The following is a 21971-nucleotide window of genomic DNA, read 5'->3' as shown; positions in this document are numbered from 1 at the left end:
CTAGACGATATTTGTATACTTTGAGATGGTTCTAAGGAACAATTCTTGGCTTTTATAGATAATTTAAACAAGTCCACTGATTTTCTTACCTGCACTTATGAATTAAGTGGTAACACACTGCACTACTTAGACGTCAAATTGATAAAGAATCCTAGCGGAAAAGGTTTTTTTAACAAAAATTTACAGAAAGAGTACTTACTCGAATACTTTTTTGCATTTTGAAAGTGGCCATCCCCCTTACATAAAAAAAAGGGAACTATCAAGGGACAGCTCATCCGAGCGTCAAGAATGTGTAGTACGACCCAACTTTTTTTCAAAGAAGTTGATTTTCTTAGGAAACTGTTTGGAGAAAGAGGGTATCCACTGAACTTATTTCAAACAGTTTTAACTAAAATTATAATGAAAAGGGACGAATTTTATTTCCCATTATTAGGTACCCAAGTAGCAATATCTACTAGGACAGCTGTGACTGATTTTAATGCCCGCAAAAATTTTGTGTACACCTACACACAAGACGCAGTTTTTATTGAAAGCACCATAGCAAGTTTATGGCCCATGGTTACTATGCATGATGAAATTGCAGACACATTACCTGCCAATATTGGATTTGTCAGAAAGAGGGGTATTAATCTTAAAGGTATCTTTGAGCAGAATTCACACAGGGAACAAATAGGCACTGGTGAAAGACTGGTTGAAAAACTAGACAGTTATAGTTGTGGCAAATGTAACCAATGCTCACATGTTTTGCAAGGTGACCATGTACGTATTCCGTCCCGGAACACCAATTTGAAATCCTACGGCCACTACTCCTGCAACACTTCAGGGGTGGTTTATATAGGCCTTTGCCAACGTTGTCCAGCTTTTTATGTTGGCAAAACTGAAAGGGCTTTGAAGCGCAGGATCTATGAGCACCTTTATGACATCAAAAAACAGAAGGCAACTAACGCCTTCTACAAACATTCCCTTGAATGCCCAGAAATGTCCATCAAATTTTTCGTTATTGAAAAAATACGACAAGACCAAAGGGGAGGTGATTGGGAAACCTTGCTTGGTATTAGGGAGCTTATTTGGCAGTTAAGACTGAATGCCACAAAAAATCCAGGACTTAACGACAATGTTAGTCTTGGTCCCATACTTAAGGCAAGAAGAAACATATTATAATTGATTTATATGTATTCATCTTTTCAACACCACCCCTACGTATCCCTTTTCTGACCTTGATATACACAATTATATCATGGACTCATTATAAATTCATTAGCTTTCAAGTCAATTCTACACACGTTTTTCATTTCATTAGTTTTGAAGGTTTTAACAGTAGTGCATAAGTAATGTGAGACAAAATAGGGTTAGTTGTATTTTTCAACTACAAACCAGAGATTTTTAATATAGCAGCATGTTACTCAATTAATTGATTTAAATTTACAACACAGAAGATGGCTTTAGTTGGTTTGTAGTGTACATAGCATTACCAGTTTTTGCATTGTCATCTGATTTTTAACTTGTTTTTAAAGAAATATCTTTATATCTGACAGCAGATTTTCACATACATATAAAGTTTAGATGTGGATTTATTAAATATTAACATGAATATTGTACGTTAAATTGACATCTCTTTAATGGGTTGTGTATTAAGGGTTACGTTTAATTAACTAATTAATTTCACGCATTTGCGCTATAAAAGACTGTTTTTTAGTTATACTTGTCACACTTGAAAAAGCCCGGTAAGACCGGGCGAAAGCGCTTGTGGTGATTTGTGTTTCTCTACGAATTAAAGTGTTTTGGTTTGCTTTTAACCATCTTGGTTGAACTATCATTTTTTAGATTCAAAGTGAATCATTTAGCTACTTAAAAGGAACTGTGCAAGTTTTTTAAGCTAAGACGGGTTATTTTTCAACAGAGTTCTCAAGTTTTGGACCCGAAAGGTTTTTCGTTTTTTTGGTTTTTGTTCGGGTCTTCTGGTTTTCTGATTTTCTGAAAGGAACCTTGAGGTTAAAACCACCTTATAGAGATCCTCTTGTCCCCTGGGATCTTACTGTGGTTCTACAGTCCTTGGTCCATTCCCCTTTTGAGCTGGCGGCTACTTGTGACTTGAAGTTTCTTTCGTGAAAGACCATTTTGTTAGTAGCCATTACGCCCACAAAAAGAATTTCAGAGATTCATGCATTATCTTCAAAACCTCCATATTTGATCTTTCATAAGGACACTGTGTCGCTAAGAAGTAACCTGTCCTTTCTTCCAAAAGTAGTATCTGAAAGTAACCTTAATCATATTGATTTACCAGTCTTCTTGCCTAGTTTTTCTCTAGGGAGAGTATTGTTTACACTTACCAGATGTTCACAGACAATTGCATTTTTATCTCAGTAGACCCAAGGACTTTAAGACGTCAGACCAGTTATCTGTCTTCTTTTTGAGTCCATCCATGGGTAAACCAGTTTCAAAAGCCACTTTATCTAAGTGGTTAAGGGAATGTTTAAGCTTAATCTACAATAAGAGAAACCTCCAGTTACCAGCCCCAATAAGAGCATATACATACTACAAGGGCAATAGCCACGTCTGCTGTTTTCCACTCAAAGGCTTCCATGGATGAAATATGTGCAGTAGCAACCTGAGCTACTCCACATACCTTTATCACGCATTACAAAGTGGATCTGGTCTCCAGGGGAAGGGCATCCTGTGGTTCTATGGTGCTCAGAAATTTCCTTCCATAAAGCATCCCAAGATGCAAGGTACCTGGGAACTCTGTCCCATATGTCAAGGATAAATGAAGATTGACAGCATCAGGTAAAGAAGTTATGTACTTACTGTACCGTTCCATCTGAGTTGTCGATCTTCATTTATCCTTGACACCCCACCCTCCTTCAGACTCCTTGGAGGAACAGACTCTAGTCCTGGTTATCTGTTATTTCATGTGTAACCTTGGACATAGCCTCTTCAGTTGTTATAGGACTATTTTTCTTGTCTTCCTTTATAGCTGCAAACTTTATCTGAGGTAATCTAGAAAGGGGCATTCTGGGTAGGGACTTGGCTTAAGAGTTTTTGGTTCTCCTGAGCGGTTATAATGGCCTAGCCAGTTCCAAGAGTCGGAACAGAATCCCGTATATCAGGATAAATGAAGATCGATAACACAGATGGAACATTATGATAAGTACATAAATTCTTTTTTCATTAAACTGTCAGATTTAGCCAATATTTTATTAGACTTTGCACATTTTTATTCATTGTTGGAGGTAATTTATAGACTTGGGATTTGAGGGATACATACACTTCTTTGCAGTTGCCTAAGCACCTTTGTTTGCCTAGTGCAAGCATCCATGCCTGATGAATTTTTGTCTCAAAATACACAAGAATATGGAATAGTATGAGATGTGTAAGGGAGCCTCACATCACCTAAGCAATCAAGCGACCTACACTGATTTTTTTTTTTTTTTTACCTGCACTGATTTTTGATGGGAATATGGTGCAACTTAGAGAAACTTTGCTGTTAGACCAATATGAAATGGGTATACCCAGCATACCTATGAAGTTTACGTCATTATGAGGAATGTTCCTTATATTTATTCTTAAAAAATCCATGTTCCTCAGTGTTTTGCATTGAAAGAGCCTATCACACTTTCATTGTTAATCATTTTTTTTAATTAGTGCCAGTGGTACATAATTCTAAATCCTGTTCATTCATTAAAATGAATTAAGTTTCCGAGTTGTATTAGTAAGTCATTAGTATGGTTTCCTCATTTTGCTCATTTGTTGCTCATTAAGAGGTAGTGGCCCACATTTTGAATCTACTGTTAAATATCTTTGACATAAATATTTCTTGATATGCAGAAAATGTGCTTAGAAATGGTTGGGGTAAGTTTGCGTGCTCATGGGCTAGTTGTACTTTAGGCAGTGCATGAAATGGTGTTCACCAGTGCTGCGTGTCTATTCTCTCAATATTTCAAGAAAATTGCTAAGTTTTGATTGGAGGAGAGAAGGAACCAACTCATTAGGGACCCATCAGGGAGGGCCCCTAATACATCCATTGATTCAGTAAGATGTCTTTTGTTTCTTGGTTACCATCTTTTGTTTCTTGCTTATCACTCTCACTTGGTTTCAGAACTGCATGGGTGTTGCACTGTTAAGGGAAAAATCACTTGAACTTTATGTACTAAAACTGAACGGTAATCAAAAGTGTGGTACCCGAATGTCTATTTGTGTAAGTAAGATCTATTGCATATATTGTAGTGTTATTTTAGTGCTGTTATGAACCTGCCTGTGCTGGAGATTTCTTGCTACTTTCATGTGATTCTGCGTTTTTCTCATTGTTCAGTTTGACTTGGCATTTATGATTGTTTTAAAGGCTTAATGCCGAAGTGTCGCATTTACATGTATTTCCTTAAGTATTGCTCTTCTGTGTCACTTTAGTAATTAAAATACTGAACTGACAAACAGTGTTGTTGTTTGTCTTTCGGCTTTTCCCAGTTAGGGGTCGCCACAGTGGAACTGCGGTCTGCTAATGATTGGCAGGTTTTTTTTTATGGTGTAGAGTTGCCAGCCCGACGCCCAACCTTCAACGAAGGCACGCCCATTCAACGCATGTCTTTCAAATGCCCACTCGACCACAGGCAGGACATGCAGACTCCACACAGAAGGCACTCCCAACCCAAGCCGAGAATCGAACGGGAGAACCTCTTGCTGTGAGGCAACAATGCTCCCGCTGCACCACCATGGAATTTATGAACTGACAAACAGTAACTTAGTATAATTAATACTGTTCAACAACATTGTTTGTCTCAAACTGCTGTTTTATGTCATGCGTCTAGTCTCATTGCTTTTAAGACCATTCTGTAGCTGTAGGAGATATTCCACATAGTTTCAGAATTCTTGCTAAACTTCTGAAGTTTCACTTTTTCTAAAATGTGTTTTTTTTCTGATTAAAGCATTTGATGGATTTTAAAACACAGTTTTCTGCTTTAACCTAGACAATTGTATCCAGTCTGGGTAGGTAATGTGACAAAGCGAGTAACAAAGGAACTGCTGCTGAATTACTTTCAACGGTAAGTCTGTCAGTTTGAGACAGTTTTATCTGATGCTTAATCAGTCTTCTGCAGTGTTATCTTATTCTACAGTATACAGTAAGGAAAAGACAGAACAGCACATAAATACCTGTGTGGTGTCTGTTTAATTTGCAGACACAACCAAGATGTAGTTTCATAAGTAGTAAGACTTGTTTTTGCAAATAAGTACACAATTAATTAAAATTTCAGTTTTAGTATTTGTTTAAAACAGCATTTATATTTAGTGTCTGTGTTGCTGTTTTAATTTATCCTGTTTCAATTTTATTTGAATTGTCACTTTTTAACAGGGCGGGTCCTATTTACAGTATGAGGATCCTCAGCGAGCGTTATTGTGCCTTTATTAATTATTCAAGCAAAGAAGCAGCTGAGAGGGCCTTTAAATTGTTACAGGTAAGGAATAGTTTTATGCAGTGAACTACAAAATGAACTACTTGTTCATGTTTTTATATGTTGGTTTCAACTGAGGAATTCAGAGGGCAGGATGGATGAGACTGATAAATACAATAGGTGATACAACAGACATATCCAAGCCAACATTATTGTTCTTCAGAAATAGAATATCTCTCAACTGATTCCTACCGTACAGGAAAATAGGCTTGCTCATCTGACTCAATCCTCTCATTTCTTTCATTTTAAAAAGAGAGTGAATTCTAGTAGTCTAACCGTCTTCCTACCATCACCACCATTACAGGGTAAGTAGACTTTTCTGTATGTGCCAGCTAAGTCTCAGGAAATGATAGACACACTGTTTACTTGCATCTCTTTGTTAATTGCTTTGTTCTGGCTATAAACTTATTGTCGTCTGTTAAAATTTAACCTATTATACTTCATACGTGCACATTCTACTTGTGACACTCATTCCAAAACCCTCCTCAAATGATCTTGCTACTTTTATACAAACACTTCTGTTTCTTATTTTCTACTTTCCTATCTGTATTTAATTTTTTACCCCACTCCCAACTGTCTTTCTCCCTTCTGTACTGCTTTGCACTAGATCCATTTATAATCACAACCTCCCTCCCTAATAGTACCTACCTGTCTATTCTACATTGTATTTTTTTTCTTTTTCCAAATAAACTCTCATTTCCTCTTATTTTGACTTCATTGTTATACATTAGCTTTTAATACCTTACATTCCAGAGAAGATACCAGGACACTACCTCTCATCTTTTATAGAAAATACTTCTCTCCTTACCTGTCCTCTTTCAGCTTTCAGAAACCACCATCACTGAATCTCCTACTGTCCTGCAACTTCTTGTTTCCTTCTTCATTTCTACTTCCCCACTCCCGGCCATCTGTAAAATAGATTATTGTACTTAATTATGCTGTTCTTCAGCTTATCTTCTGTTCTACTCCTCCTGCTGTGCCATCTTTCATCCTACCATGACTCAGTAATATATCACGATGTCTCTCCAATTCTTTTCCAGCCACCTATACATAGTTCCTCTTTACACTCACCACACATTGCACCAAGCATACTTAATATTGTCCCTCACCGTTATTCCAAATACCGGCTGATTAATTGCACTTCATCTGAAACCAAAACAAAATTAATTGCAAGAATCATGTCCAAAAAAAACAAATGTGCTTAATTCTCTAGTGTACTAAAATCTGTCTAGAAGATGATATACACCCTAATCCTGGCCCAACCTGTCACAGTGCACACAAAGATAATTCTGTCCCACACACCAACAACAGCTAATCTTCAACCCAGGTCATGTAATTTTTGCTGCAATTAATGTTAGAAGTATAAGAAATAAAACTGCTGAACTCTACATGCCTGGATTACCCAACATAAGCCTGATGTTCTCGCTGTAACTGAAATTTGGCTTAAACCCAGCATAAATGACACCGAAGTTGTATCTCCTGGCTATAATATCATCCATAATGAACATGTAAAGAAGAAAGGTGATGGTATTCCTTTAATATTTCCCAATACCTACCAAAGTCCCCTTTACAACAAGCCAGTACCAAAATTCAGTTCAGCAGGGTTTCTTATCGCTTTCCTCAAAATAAGCAATTATAAACAAATATGAATTACTGTCCTTTATATCCCTCCTGGCGACAACACAGCTGTAATGGAAGATATCCAACATTGGAGATCCATGACATTTCCACAAGATCATAGGATATTACTAGGCTGTCAACCCGAAGGTCATTGTAAGCCTACCCGTTTCATCCCAGTGTAATACCATGAAAATGCTAGTCAGTACCAAAGAATTCCATTCAGTGATGACTGCCCATGTCCAGGAGGGTTGTGGGCACTGTTGCTGGTAAGAATTTACAGTGCCCCATCCACTCGTCCAGGGTCCTCTTGAAGAGCGTCATAGAGGTGCTCTGTGTCACATGAATTAGTGTAGATTGGAAGATGATCACTGAGAGAGAAAAAATGTTACTCTGTGTTGTGAATTTAATTGGTTGGACATAAATTCTAACTCCCCTACATCTAGCATGAACTTGTATGGTTTCATACAACTAATTAATAGCCCCACACATTATAGCAATATATCTAATTCTCAGACTGGATCAGACCCTAGCAAAAAATACTCCATCACAGGTATTATGTCAGACTGTCTCAGTGATCATCTCCTAGTCTATACAACTAGACATCTCACACATCCAGTTAAACATAATATGTATAAAACGACTTGTAACCTTTCCAAGTTAAACACAGAAAAGTTCATTATTACAGTATCATCTATTAACTAGAACTTCCTAAAAGTCCTCCCCTTCGATGATGATGTAATTGAATTCAGTATAACTTTTCTAAATATCATAAATAGCCTTGCAACTCCTAGAAGGAAGAGACTGAAAATGAGTAATGCAGTTTGACTATCCAAAAAGAGAAGAATGCTAATGCAGGATAGAGAAAAATTATGGAAAGAATGTCAAAAATGTAAAGCACCTCAATATCTTGAAAACTTCAGAATGTTTCGCAGTCATACTAAAAAGCAAATAAATGAGAAGAAAACTATAATGTGATAACTTTCAGAATAATAAACACAACCCTAAATCATTTTGGATATCCATTAAAGAAATCTTACATCCTGACCAAAAAATCAACCCAAACCCCTCTCCTGATAACTCACCACTCATAACTGCAATACAGTTCATCTCTCTTTTTTTTTTCACCAGGTATTCCTCAACATCTAATCCCAACCCCATCCAACAACCACATATCACCACGTCCACTTTCACCTTCAAACTTGTTCCCACATCCTAGATAAAACTATTCTTAAATTTAAACCATGCTCTTTTTCAGCTGATGACCTTCCAAGTGAGTACTTAAAAACTGCAGCCAATAGCATTGCCCATACTTCTCAATACTTACAAGTCAGTCAGTCCGGGAATCCCACATTCTCTTTCTCTGGAAAAAGTCACACATTATCCCTTTGCACAAAGGAGGAAATTCAACAGACAATAATAACTTTAGACCTATAGCAATCTTATCTTCCCTTGCCAGAATACCTGAAAGATGTATTCAGAAACAATTGCGAGACCATCTTTTGCAAGAACTCCTATCCCCTACACAACATGGCTTCCATCATTCCCATAGTACTAGCACTGCCCTTCTAACCTATATAGATACTCTCAGTAAAGCTAGAGGTAACGGCAAACTAGTCTCTTCCTTATTTCTAGACTTGTCTAAAGCCTTCAACACATTTTGTTATGGCAAACTTCACTAGACCTCTCTCAGCCCACCCTTCTGTGGTTCAAAAGCTACCTGTCCAATAGGTATCGGTCAGTAAAATGACACTTCATGCTGTCTCCCTACCTTCCAGTCACCACTGCTGTACCACAAGGCTCTAGCCATTGTCCCCTCCTCTTAAAAATTTTCACCAACACCCTCTTTACTTTCACACAATAAGCCACCCTAATACAATACGCAGATGATTCCACTCTCGTTTGCACATCTGGCAACATGGTACATCTCAAAAAATTACTCAGGAAGCGTTAACAGCCACTGAAACATAGCTTCATAACTCAAAACTCATGCTTAACCCCCAAAAAAGCCAAGCTACAACTATTTTTCCTGAAATCCCTCTCTCATGAAAAAAAAAACAAAATTTAAAGTTGTCTCTCTTGATAATACAACCATTGAAGTCACTTCTCATAGTAAACTGTTAGGGGTGATAGTGGATGATCTTACATTTGACCTGCATGTACAAAATTGCATGAGAAAAACTCATCAAAAACTAGGGATGCTTTGCACAGGCAAAAACTTTCTCACTGATGCAACTAAAACTACACTTACCACTACTTATCTCCTCCCTGACTCTTCTTTATGGAACTCCCATCTAACCTCTAGGCTTAAAAAAACAAAATAAAAAATAAAACTTGAACAATGCTGTAACAAAGTTGCTAAATTTGCAGCACATACCCTTTCAGAACCCACCACTGTATAGCACTGCAAAGCCTAAATTGGTTAGAACTGCCACATCAACTAACATATATATATACACGGCTATGTTCCCAGTCAGTCATTGTGATTCAGTGACCAAAAACTCTCAACCTAGCATATCTGCTAGGGATTGTCTGTACTCATAAAAGGTTGCTAAGGCCTGGAACTCCTTACCTGTATTCATCAGGTCTGTTCCCTCCTTCACATCTTTCAAAACCACTCTGAAAGATTTTTTTAGCTAAAATCTGGCTCTTTTCGTGCTCAAATCCAGGATAAACTATATCCCTAAATGTGAACAAGTACCTTTTCATTCCTTATATCTCCTTGCTCTCCCTTCGTCACTTCATTAGTACTATCCAATTCTTTTTGCTGACTGTCTCTATAAGTATACCATAAGTCTGTTTTCCTTCATTTCATATTGCAATTTCTGTTTGTATTGTACTAACATACTTTTAATTTCTCTGCAAACTGTTTAAAGTTTCTCTAAATATTAAATGATTGTGATATACCTTGTATTGATTCTTAACCAATGTTTTTATAGTACTTCTAATTTGTTAAATTATTTAAACTGCAGATGCTTTTGTTTTATTTCTGAAGGTTTTAAAATTATTGTTCTTAAAATGTTTTGTAATAATTTGGAGCTTTTCTCCCTGGGCCTCTGCTGAAAATGGGCTTCTACCCAGTTGGACTTTCCCGGGAATAAAATTTTGATAAATAAGTAAGGAGTTGATCTGATGCTGTTTTGGAGAACTGGAGGTACCTTGATTTAGCTGTTCTGAGCTTGCAGAAGGTGGGGGTTCTGTTCAAGCCCTTTGCTTATCAAGCCATTCCTAAATCATTCATCCTTAGTCTGACTTGTGAGCTTTTCAGACCAATGTAAAATTGAGAAACCACAAAATTTACCCCCCCCCCACCACCACCACTTGAAAAGTAGTCAGTGTTTGGACAAGTGTGGCAAGTGTGTGCGCTGTTGTACTAGTTTGAAGCGTAGATGCTTTCAACCCTTCCTTCATCTCTTGTGATCAAGTTCCAATCCTCCCTAGTGTCTCAGGAGCTGGAGAATTTTGAGGACCTCCCTATATCTTGGCACAGTGTGGATATTATTTAGACCCAATCATTAACTTGTAAGGTGGACTTCCATTTAGCTTCTGTAGTTTTGACTGTGTTGATGCTTTATGATAGTGTGTCTGAAGTATTTTTCCTCAAGGAGGAAATTAGAAGCAATAATGGATGCCCAATTCAAACAGTGATATGCTATTTGGCATGGTCTCCTAGATCTCTTGAGGGGGAAGTAGCCCCACAGCACTGCTCAGAGCCTTTATAACCCCCCCCTCTGACTACCTCCTCCTCTTTAAAGCTTGCCTCCTTGTCACCTGAAGAAGGTGATGTAAGCAACACACTGGTTTAACATACTCTACCTAAGTTGCCAAAGAGAATGACTTCAGTCGCTGTACTGCCACAGCCCAGGCTATGATTTGAGACTCTGCTTGGTGGTGTGGTGGTTCTCAGAATTCATCTCCGCTTAAAGAACAATCCCAGAAGACTGGTAAGTTCTTCATGTGATCAGTCTCAGCCGGGTCCTGGAACTCGCTGGTTCTTCCCCGGAGAAATCTCCAGTGGCAGGACAGCTTTGTTAGTGGAACACTTGCTTCAATTCCAGATTGTATTGTTGAAGGAGGCCATTTAGGTAACCTTGAATTCAGAACACAGATGTGTTTTACTTTTGACCCTTTTTGATCCTGAAGGAGTGAATGGTTTTCATACCACTTTGGACCTCAGAGACTCTAAACATTACGTCTACTTCTGTATGGCAGTCCTTCAGGATCTTATGCCTGTATTGCTGCAGTATCTGAAGGGTGACACTAGATGCTTTTGGCACATTAGTGTTTTGTTCCTGAATTTTGCTTTGGATGATCACCACTTCTAGTGCATATATCCCAAGGTGTAGATCACAGTAATCGGTGCATTATAAGAGAAGACAGTCTATGTGTTCTGTTACCTTGTTACTGAAATCTGCTTGTCCTGTCCAGGGACTCCATGGAAGCCTTCCCAAGGTGGGTGTTACTGAGGCTGCAGTTGCTGGAATGGCTGTAAATTGGGAGACGTCTTGATTGATTCACTTTCAGAGGGTAGTCTTCATAACTGCAAAACTGGACACTCTACGTTGTCATTCATGCCCTGGGGGTGGCTCTTGGAGGGCTTGGTCATAGCAGCCCAGGTAAAGGGTCAAGATATTCAGTAAGGTACAAGCTTTGATTCTGGTATGTCTTCTTGACCTGATAGCTGCAGCAGTCATCATTGTGTTTTTTTCCTACCTGAGAATTTATATGTTACAACAGACTGCTTGCTTTTATTGACTGCAAAACTACTGTGTTCTCAGGGATCTTCTCCTAGTGTTAGCTGCTGTTGCCAGACAGTGGAGTGAACTGTTACTAATGTTTTGGTGAGCTTTCTATTCCAGAAGCAAATCCTGTTGCAGATTTTGACAACTCATGGATTGCTTGGTGATGGAAGCCAACCTTCCCACATGGTGTAAGGGATATGGTACCCTGGGGGGGGGGGGGGTGCTAAATCACATATTTGGAGACTTGAACAGTCTTGATAACTTTGGATGCAAAACTTCTGTGGCCTCTCATTATTCTGTCAGACAGCTGGTCTAGTTTATGGATTCTAAGCAAGCAGGCAGGTGCAAGATCATGCTTCCTTTGCAGGCAATCAGGGCTTATATTGAGGTTACACTGCAAGCGGGGGTTATCAGTCTTTCAGCAGTTAACATCCCTGAGGAAGTGAATTAGGTGCCAAACTGAACATTTTCTCCATTTGTCTCCCAGAGACACAAATTTGGAGTATTTTATGGTCTGGATCCTCCAGAAGTGTACTATTTAGGAAAATGTGGTCCTCCCCTAGACCTCAGCTAAGAGTTACAGAGCTGCCAGAAAGACAAGAGTACGCCTTGTTAAGTTTAATTTTGGTGGCTGCCAAAAAACAGTTACTAGAAAATGGAAATCAAAGTCCAAACCGTTGCTTGTCTGGTCAGGATAAAACAGAACATTCGTGGATTCAGTTCAGGCAACATTATTACACACACACAAACACATCAAACATGAGGCTTTGTAACTTAAACTTATAAACAGACTGAGTACCACCACACTCATGCATGTTAACACTCTGGCTGTTCTCCCAAAATGGCACTGCTGCCTGCACGTGCTCAGTATTTATATGCAAGTGCTTACATCTGGAAATGCTTCTTAAAGGTACATACACACAATCTGATCTACATCCTCCCTCTTTGAGAAATGTTCCATGTGCGAAATGACAGCATTCAATGAAATGCAATTTACAGAAATGACCTTTTGACATCCAATTATACAAAACTAATTCTTTGACATGCAATTATACAAAATCAGACACGCACAAAACAATCATGTCCAGGTTCTTGTGTATTTTATACTTGGTCTAGAAATACGACCTGACAGTGTAACATAAAAGTCAGAATTGGATCTAGCAACGGGGACTGTCTTCAGGGAATGTTCAACTTTGGAGACATCTGGGACATCATCAGGAACGAGAATGGATACTGTGACATGTTCTTCAGTACGAACATTGTCAGGGTTGCTCTGAGATCTAGTCTATTAGCACATGTACAATGCTGTGATATCGTTTCTGATACAGGAAGATGATGTTGCGGTTTCTCCTGTACTCTATACCCTCAGATTCCACTAAATAGGGTCTCGTCTCGGTACATATACCTCTCACTTGACCAATTTGATCAAAGCCTTTCGCCGTTTGCATCCTCACTCTCTCTCCTTCTTTTAACAGACAAAGAAATCTGCTCATTTATTCACAGCTGGACTTCTGAGAGGAACACTTTTTAAAAAGTTGGGCTTTGATTATTCTGTTGTTTTTTAGCATTAGGCACCAACAAACTAGAACTAATAGACAAGGTTTTTCTGGTTTTCGTAGACAGAAGTCTCTGAACAGGTGAGCCAAGTAGATTGTCACGAGTTGTATTTCTGAGATTGAGTAAATTCAAGAAGATACCTGTATTGTCATGCTTTGAGCTCTCCAGTAATTACTTTGCATTCTGTACTGCACGTTTAGCAAGGCCGTTTGACTGAGGATATTTGGGACTGCTAGTAGCATGGATAAAGTCCCACTCTTTAGCAAATCTCTGAAACAATTAACTGGTAAACTGAGAACCGTCATCAGAAATAACTTTGTGTGGACTACCATGGACTGAGAAATGATGTTTTTTCTTAGTATTAACAGCACTGGATGTTAGGTTAGATAGCAAATCAATCTCAAACCAGTTTGAATAAGAGTCTATCAACACTAAATAATGTTGACTCTTCCACTCAAATATATTTGTCAGTGGATACTGTTGACCAAGTTAGTTCAGGAATTTGGCTTAACTGAAGTGGCTCTTTTTGCAAATGTGGCTTAGTGCTCTTGGACACTGACTAAGAAGTACCAATATCTTTTGCTAGAGAAGGCCAAAATACTAGTCCTGTCACCCTTCTTTTGGTAAAATCAGAATCTGGGTGGCCACAATGTAAAATATGAATGTATTCACATTGTACGGAAGTAAGAATAACTACCTTTGGACCTTTGAAAACAACACCATCTTCAATCAGCATCTCATCTCTGTATGGAAAATAAGGTTGCACTTCTGACTCTTCATAGGATTGCTTTGACGGCCATCCTACATTGATGAAGTGGTTGAACTTTTGCAAAATTGGATCAGTCTTTATATGATCTCTCAGCTTATCAAGTTTTGTGGTAGAAAAATTATGCACTTCCATGGCATCAAAGTCAAAATTCTCTGCATCAAGCTGTTCCATAGTATTTCTGGGCAATCCGGATAAGGTATCAGCCAGATAAAGAAGTTTGCCTTTTGAATAGACCTTTTTGAAATAGTACTTTTGCAATTTGAGCATTATTCTTTGCAGTCTTGCTGGAGCTGAATGCATAGGCTTCTTTAATATAGTGACTAGAGGTTGATGGTCAGTTTCTCTCTGGATAGCTCGGCCATAAATATAATCATGGAACTTTGAACATGGAAACATAAGTGCCAAAAGCTCCTTCTTAGTTTGAGCATACTGCATCTCAGTTTGGGTAAGAGTTCTAGATGCATAGGCAACAGGTCTGCCCTCTTGAAGAATAACTGCACCAAGACTGAACTTTGAAGCATCACAGGAAAGAACTACTGGTTTGTGGACATCATAGTATCTTAATGTAGGTGGGTTAGCAATTTGCTGTTTGAGGTCATCAAATACTCTCTGGTGTTCTAACCATGACCATGCAACATTTTTGCGTGTCAGCTCTCTCAAATGTGCTGATAACTCACTAACGTTGGGATACATTTGCCCAAATAGTTAACCATACCAAGAAACGCTGTAGGGCCTGAACATTGTCTGGAGCTGGCATCTCAAGAACGGCTGCTTGCTTAGATGGATCTGATTGTAAGCCTGTACTGGTAAATAAATTACCTACGTAAGTAACTTCTGGTAGTCTGAATTTGCATTTCAAAGGATTGAGCTTTAAATTCACTTCACACGCTCTGTACAGAACCTCTGAGGTTTCTGTCATGCTCTGCTTCACCATTGCCTCCAACTGGTAAGTCATCAACTATTATTGCACACAGCTTGAAAAAATTTGCTCCGTTGCACACTGAAAGACTTCACCGGCAGAATTTATTCCAAAAGGCATCCTGAGGAATCTGTATCTACTAAATAAGGTACTGAATGTTGTCAGTAGTGAAGATTTGCAGTCAAGCATCACTTGCCAAAATGAACTGTTTGCATCTAAAACAGAAAAAAAAACTGTGGCATTTGGCATGAGGGTTGCAGTCTCCTTACCTGTATCCATAAGATGAGGTCTTTTTATTGCCTTGTTAAAGTCTCTTGGGTCAGTGCATATTCTGATTTCATCTGAATTTTTCTTATGAGCAGCTACCATGGAAGATACCCACTCAGTTGGTTCTGTGACTGGACAAATCACACCTTGCTGCACCATTTTGTGTAACTGGACCTTGTCCTTGTCCTGCATAGCTATTGAAAGTGTTCTGTCCAGCCAAACAGCATGAAAGCATTACTGAGACTTCATTTTGAATCTCTTCACCTCCATAAGCAACAAGCTTTGCGCAATTGTCCAAATTATTTTGCTCACCAGCTCTCACTTTAGCAAATGTTTCTGCTGACATTACATTACACTTTGAAACCAGTGTCTATTTTGAGCTCTGTGGGTTTACCATTGATCAGTACAATGCAAAATACTTCATTCTTTCCCAGTAAATCTACTGCATTAACCTTTTCATTGACCACTGATGCACCATCTACATTTAGGGATGCAGCTCTTTACATGATCGACTTGCTTTTTTGAGTGACCATGTGAAGTTGTTCAATCTCGCCGTTTGTTCTTACACGTGGGTTCGGAGCCAATAAATTAGCTCCGAGTCGACCACTTTCCAAGCTCTCGATCTCTGAGAAGCTCGAGACACAGTCCCTATCCCATGATGCTCTGCTGCCAAACCCCAGGTCTAGTTTGCCGCTGCAACAGATCTCGTGCTCTTCGCAAGAAGCTCGGGCCAGTACCCTTTTTTTCTTGTCTTTTTGACAGAAAATGTTCTATAGCTGTGATAGTTTGGTGTGTGTGTATATATATATATATATATATATATATATATATATATAATTAGTTGTCTAAATATTACTTGGTGTTTTTTTTTTGAGGTACTTAGCGTGTGCTTTGTGTGTTTTCTTAGGAGCGGCTGCTCCTAGGCCTTTGGCCGTTTCTTTAGTTAAGTTTTTGACAGGGATCTGTCAGTGATTCTATCTGTTGTTTCTCTTTGGTGAAATATTGAGTGTTCAGGGATCTGAACGTTTTGTGTGATTGCTAGTGTCCTGATATTTATAGAGTTCAGGGATCTGAACCTTAGCAGTTGTGCTGTTTTCTTATTTTTGAGACATGTCAGAAAAACAGAGATCAGGGTTCAAGTGGTGTGGCTGTGGACAGAAGATGTCCATCACCGACCACCACACCTCATGTGTTTATTGTTTAGGGCCTCTACAGCTGCAAGAGGACTGTTCCATCTGCCACTCTTTTAGTGGCAGAGTTAGGCTGGAAAGGCATAGAAAGCTTATCGATAGAGGCCTGTTAAAATCAGACTTCCAAGACGCTTTAGATAAGTCTGAACAGATCTCCAAATTTTCGAAGGGGTCGAAGTCTTCCAAGTTGTCATCGGATCCCAAGTCATCAGCTCCATGCACCTCGGGGAAGATTCAGTCACCGGCTCCTCATCCCTCAGAGCTGAACACCAAACCTTTGCCTCAGAGCCAAGTCCTGAGTTTGGAACCGGTGCCGGAGGTTTTAAAATCTCCGATCCTTCTGTCAGTGGATTCTTCTGCTCCTTCGACCCGTTCTTCCAGGACCCTGTCGGATGTCGATGTGGACCGTGTGGTGCAGAGACTCTTGGAGAACCCGGCCTTGGCCAAATTGCTTTCGGCTTCATCTCATCTGGCATCGAAACCTGACACCCCCCCCCCCCAATCACGGTTTCTGCTCCTCCTCCGAGACCAATAGAGCCTTCGGAGCCGGAAGGTGAGGACCTGATAGTTGTGGAACCCTTGGAGCAAAGGCCTATTCCGGTGACTTTGGCCCCGTTGACCTTGACATCTTGGGTTCTGATCGAAGGGTCTTTGAGCCGACACTCTCTCGCTGGGTCGGGGGGGGGGGTCGAACTGAGGCTTCAGTTCCAACTCTTCCTCTTGGGGCCTCGGTGCAGTTGAGCTTGGCTCCATCCTCTGGTTCAGAGCTCGTGGTCTCAGCCCCGAGGAGACTGCCATCTTCTTCGGAACCAGCGGACTCCTTGGACAGAGACACCGGTGCCTTTGACGCCATGAGGAAGGTCATGCCTGCTAAGACTTTTACCTCTTCAGGTCCTTCCTCTTCCTCCCCTAAAGGGCCCCATTCTGTCTCTATGTCACAGGTTCCTACCAAGCTTCGAGACCCAGAGCCTCAAGTAACCCCATCGGACGACCCCTGCTCTACGGAGACTTCACCAGATGCCCCCACTGATGAAGTCCCTAGGAAGAGACTGTGCAAGAGGAAGCACTTGGATTCCCCTCAGGAATCCTTGACATCAGACACTGACTTAGAGGAATCAGAAGGGTCCCCACAGTCCCCCTGAGAGGAAGTCTCATTTGCAGACATCCTAGAAATACTTAAGCAGAGGGGTAACTGGCAGTCCCTTACCCCTACTGAGGATCAGTCGGTGCTCCTGAAGGCCTTTGGGTCTCAACCCTCCACCTCCTGGGTTACTCCGCCTTTCGATGAATTAATGGACTTGATCGCTCGGAAGGTGTGGGAGTCTCCTGATTCCATGGAACCGGTCCCTCAGAGGCTGAACAAATTTATCACCTCCCCTCAGGATAAGTCCTTTCTTACAAAGGGAGTCCCCATTGATGCCATGGTGGTGGCAGCCACCAAGAAAGAGATGTCAGAGACCTCTTCTTCTGTCCATCCTCCTAACAGAGTTTCCAGGATGATGGACAGATATGGTAAATGGATCTTTAGTTCTGCAACATTTGCAATGAGATCGCTTAACTATTTAACCCACTTTACCCATCTTCAACGAGATCTCCTCAAAGAGCTTGGAGATGCTCTACAGGGCAACACAGATAATGCTGTATCCGAGAAACTGACGGCACAGCTTAACACTTGTAAACTCGTGCATGCGGCTCATTTCTTATGCAGTCGAGGGATTTGATGGCTCTTCCTTGTTTGGGCCTAAAGTCAAGGAGGCACTCACTAGGTGTGAGCAGGAAGGAAAGACTCTATCTGCTGTAGGAGTCCATCTTTCCACCCCCACTAGTCCATACCCCAAAATGCAGAAAGGTGGAAAACTGTGGTTCCAAAAGTCCCAAAAACTTTCCAGAACACACGTAGTGAACCCCCCTCCAGGGACAGAGGGGGGGGGGTATAATGGTAGACGCGCAGGCGGCAGAGGGGGTCCGCAGAACCAGGATGACAGGGAGCAGTTCCTTGGCAAGCCCTATCAGCCCTCCTGAGAGGAGGTCCGACCGTCCTGCTCTGGAGGCAGTTGGGGGTCGCTTAGCTTTATACCCAGACGCCTGGCTAGGAATTGCATCAGATTCTTGGGTAAAAAGCATAATTACCAGAGGTTACATCATTCCCTTTTCAGAATCCCCTTCCATTCGTACAAGAATCCCAGACATTCCATCCAGTCTGTGGAATCTAGCAACCATAGAAATTCAGAGGCTGCTATAAAAAAAAAAAAAAAAAAAAAAAAGTCATCCAGCCAGTCCCGGCAGACCAGATAGGATCCAGAACTTACTCCAGGTTCTTTTTAGATGCAAAGAAAACAGGGGACTGGAAGCCCATTCTAGACCTCAGCAAACTAAATACCTTTGTCAAAAAGGAAAAGTTCCGGATGGTCACGCTTCAATCGATACTTCGGTTTCTTGAAACGGGCGATTGGATGTGCTCTATAGATCTCAAGGATGCGTACTACCACATCAAAATGGCCAGGCCATCCAGAGATCACTTGCGTTTCCGGCTGGGGTCAGTCACTACCAATTCCGAGCTCTGCCCTTTGGTCTCACCACAGCCCATAGAGTGTTCACCAAATGCATGGCAGTGGTCACGGCTCACCTGAGACGTTTAGGATTCCGGGTGTTTCCATATCTCGACGAATAGTTCCTCACCGCCACCACCAGGCATCAACTGATTCATGCCAGGGATTACACTATCAGCCTGTGCTCCAAGTTGGGCATAACCTTAAATTTCAAGAAATCTGCTTTATCGCCGTCGCAGCTTATTTCCTTTATAGGAGCAGATCTAGACACCACTACCGCCCTGGTCAGATTACCTCAAGAACGAGTGATCTCCTTACGAAACCAAGTATCCCTTTTGTTGATGGAAAAGAAAGTCTCTGCATTCCAAGTTCTGAAGCTGTTAGGCACCATGGCAGCGACTCTCATAGCGGTTCCTGTGGGGTGTATGCACATGAGGATACTCCAATGGTTACTCTTCTCTTCACACAGTGGTCTTATCAACAACTTCCAATGTCACAAAAGATTCTGCTGACAAATACTTGCAAAAAGGACCTCCTTTGGTGGTTGACAGCCGCCAAGGTACTGTATGTCGTCCGTTTGTACTCCCCTCTCCCACAGCCGCAGTGACCACGGATGCTTCCCTGATAGGGTGGGGGGGCTGTGTCAGGGAAGAACTGTCCAAGGTACTTGGTCAGAGATGGAATCCAGTTTGCACATCAGTGTCTTGGAGTTAAGAGCGGTGTTCCTAGCGTTGCAACACTTTCACGACTCTCTACCTTGAGAGACAGTTGCAATACAGACAGACAAGATGTCCGGTAGGCTGGTACATCAACAAGCAAGGGAGAACCAGATCTTACCCCTTATGCCGAGAGGCCCTGAGAATTTGGCCATGTGCTGTATCCACCGGGCGCTTCCTGATAGCAACGCACATCCAGGGGTCATCCAAAATGATAGCGGACAAATTGATCAGAGACATTCTGTTGCCTCACGAGTGGTCCCTGAAAGAACGAGCGGCAGAAAGGATATTCCACAAATGCGGCCAGCTTTGCTGCGACCTTTTTGCATCCCTGATGTATGCCAAATGCAGAAGTTACTGTGCCCTGTACCCTCCACCGGGGGACATTCCAAGGGACACACTCATACACGATTGGCCCTCGGGTCTCCTGTATGCCTTTTCTCCATCCCCAAATTTTTACAGAAAGCCAAAAGCCTGGGAAGGACTGTTATTCTGATAGCCCTGTTTTGGCCTTGGCAGATATGGTTCCCCTTCCTTCAACAATACCAAGTAGAAGAACCTTGGGTTCTGGACCCAGTGCCAGACATTCTGACTTATTCATCAGGAGTTCTTAACCCCTCTCTTGTATCCATCAAACTGACAGCTTGGCTGCTCCACTTCCCAACCTAGACAGGTCTCATGATTTGTCTCCCGTGGTTCAGCATATTCTGGTTTCATCTCATAAAGTCTCCACCAGGAAACTGTATAACAGCAAATGGAAACGATTTGGTCATTGGGCTTCTCATCATGGTATTGATCCCTTTATTGCCCCGATTCATAGCATTCTGGAATTTTTTACTTCACTTTTCCATGGTGGTGTGGCAGCCACTACTATAAGGGTTCAATTGGCTGCCATATCTAACTTCCATGTGGGATGCAGAGGTTCTAACATTATGTCCCACAGATTATGTAAAGCCTTTTTGAAAGGGACTCATCACCTTCGACCTCCTATCAGACATCCGATTACTCCCTGGAATCTAAATTTGGTGCTGTCTCAACTCATGCTTCCCCCTTTTGAGCCCGCATCTTCTTGTCCTTTGAAGTTCCTTTCTTGGAAGACAATTTTCTTAGTGGCCATTACTTCAGCACGTAGAGTTTCTGAACTTCAAGCACTCTCTATTAGGCCCCCATATTTGGTCTTCCACCCCAACAGGGTGTCTCTAAGAACAAATCCATCCTTCCTACCAAAGGTCTGTTCCAAAGCAAACTTGAACCAGTCCTTTGAACTTCCCACTTTTTTCAGGCATCATGCCAGTAAATTGGAATACATGTTGCATAAGCTTGATGTTCACAGACAACTGAGATTTTATTTGGACAGAACAAAAGAATTCAGAAAATCAGATCGACTACTTGTTTCCCATGCAGACAATAAGAAGGGTCTTTCGGTATCCAAATGGCTTTCTGATTGTATAAAGTTTGCATATTCTTCTGCACATCAGCCTTTAGAACGTGAAGTAAAAGCTCATTCTACCAGGGCTGTTTCTATGTCCTTAGCTCACGCAGCTCGTTTACCTTTGGACACCATTTGTGCAGGTGCTACTTAGTCCAAACCTCATATGTTTATTACTCATTATAAAGTGGACAGGGCCTCCAGGGACAGGGCTTCCTCTGGTTCCACTTTTCTCAGGAATGTACTCCTGTGAGCCGCCCAGGGTTACGCTGCTTGGGATGCTACCCATGTGTAAGAACAAACGACGAGATTGAACAACTTCACATAAAGAAGTTATGTTCTTACCATAACGTTCCATGTGATTTGTTCATCTTGCCTTTGTTCTTACTCTCCCTCCCACCTTCCCTTTCCATGTTCTGGAAGAACGGGTATGGTTGGTGGTCTGGTTGATCTTACTAGTATCCTCTTGTCAGCCAGGTTCTCTTTTAACTAATTGTAAATAGCTACTTTGTTATACTGGGTTGCTTAGTTGTGTTTTCTTGCTGGGTTCAGCAAACTAGATCTGGGGTTTGGCAGCAGAGTATCATGGGATAGGGACTGTGTCTCGAGCTTCTCAGAGATCGAGAGCTTGGAAAGCGGCCGACTCGGAGCCGATGGATCGGCTCCAGACCCACGTGTAAGAACAAAGGTGAGATGAACAACTCACATGGAACGTTATGGTAAGAACATAACTTCTTTTTTTTAATTACTGAATGAGGCTTGCTTAATTTAC

General features: G+C 41.1%; 1 protein-coding gene across 1 annotated transcript in view; it reads left to right on the top strand.

The window, feature by feature from the left end:
- LOC122795708 (30S ribosomal protein 2, chloroplastic-like) overlaps window positions 1-21971 on the top strand; it is a 1331913-nt gene that overhangs the window by 1034875 nt on the left and 275067 nt on the right. The window contains exons 7-8 of the mRNA XM_044064010.1: window positions 4962-5036; window positions 5345-5447. Of these exons, the coding sequence (XP_043919945.1) occupies window positions 4962-5036; window positions 5345-5447 (178 nt within the window). The remainder of the gene's footprint in view (window positions 1-4961; window positions 5037-5344; window positions 5448-21971) is intronic.

The sequence above is a fragment of the Protopterus annectens genome, chromosome 2.part2, assembly GCF_019279795.1.
Source record: "Protopterus annectens isolate FY-2018-M chromosome 2.part2, PAN1.0, whole genome shotgun sequence".
In the NCBI taxonomy this organism is placed as follows: Eukaryota; Metazoa; Chordata; order Ceratodontiformes; family Protopteridae; genus Protopterus; species Protopterus annectens.
Note: the sequence above shows the minus strand (reverse complement) of the source record. Positions and strands in the feature narration are given on the sequence as shown.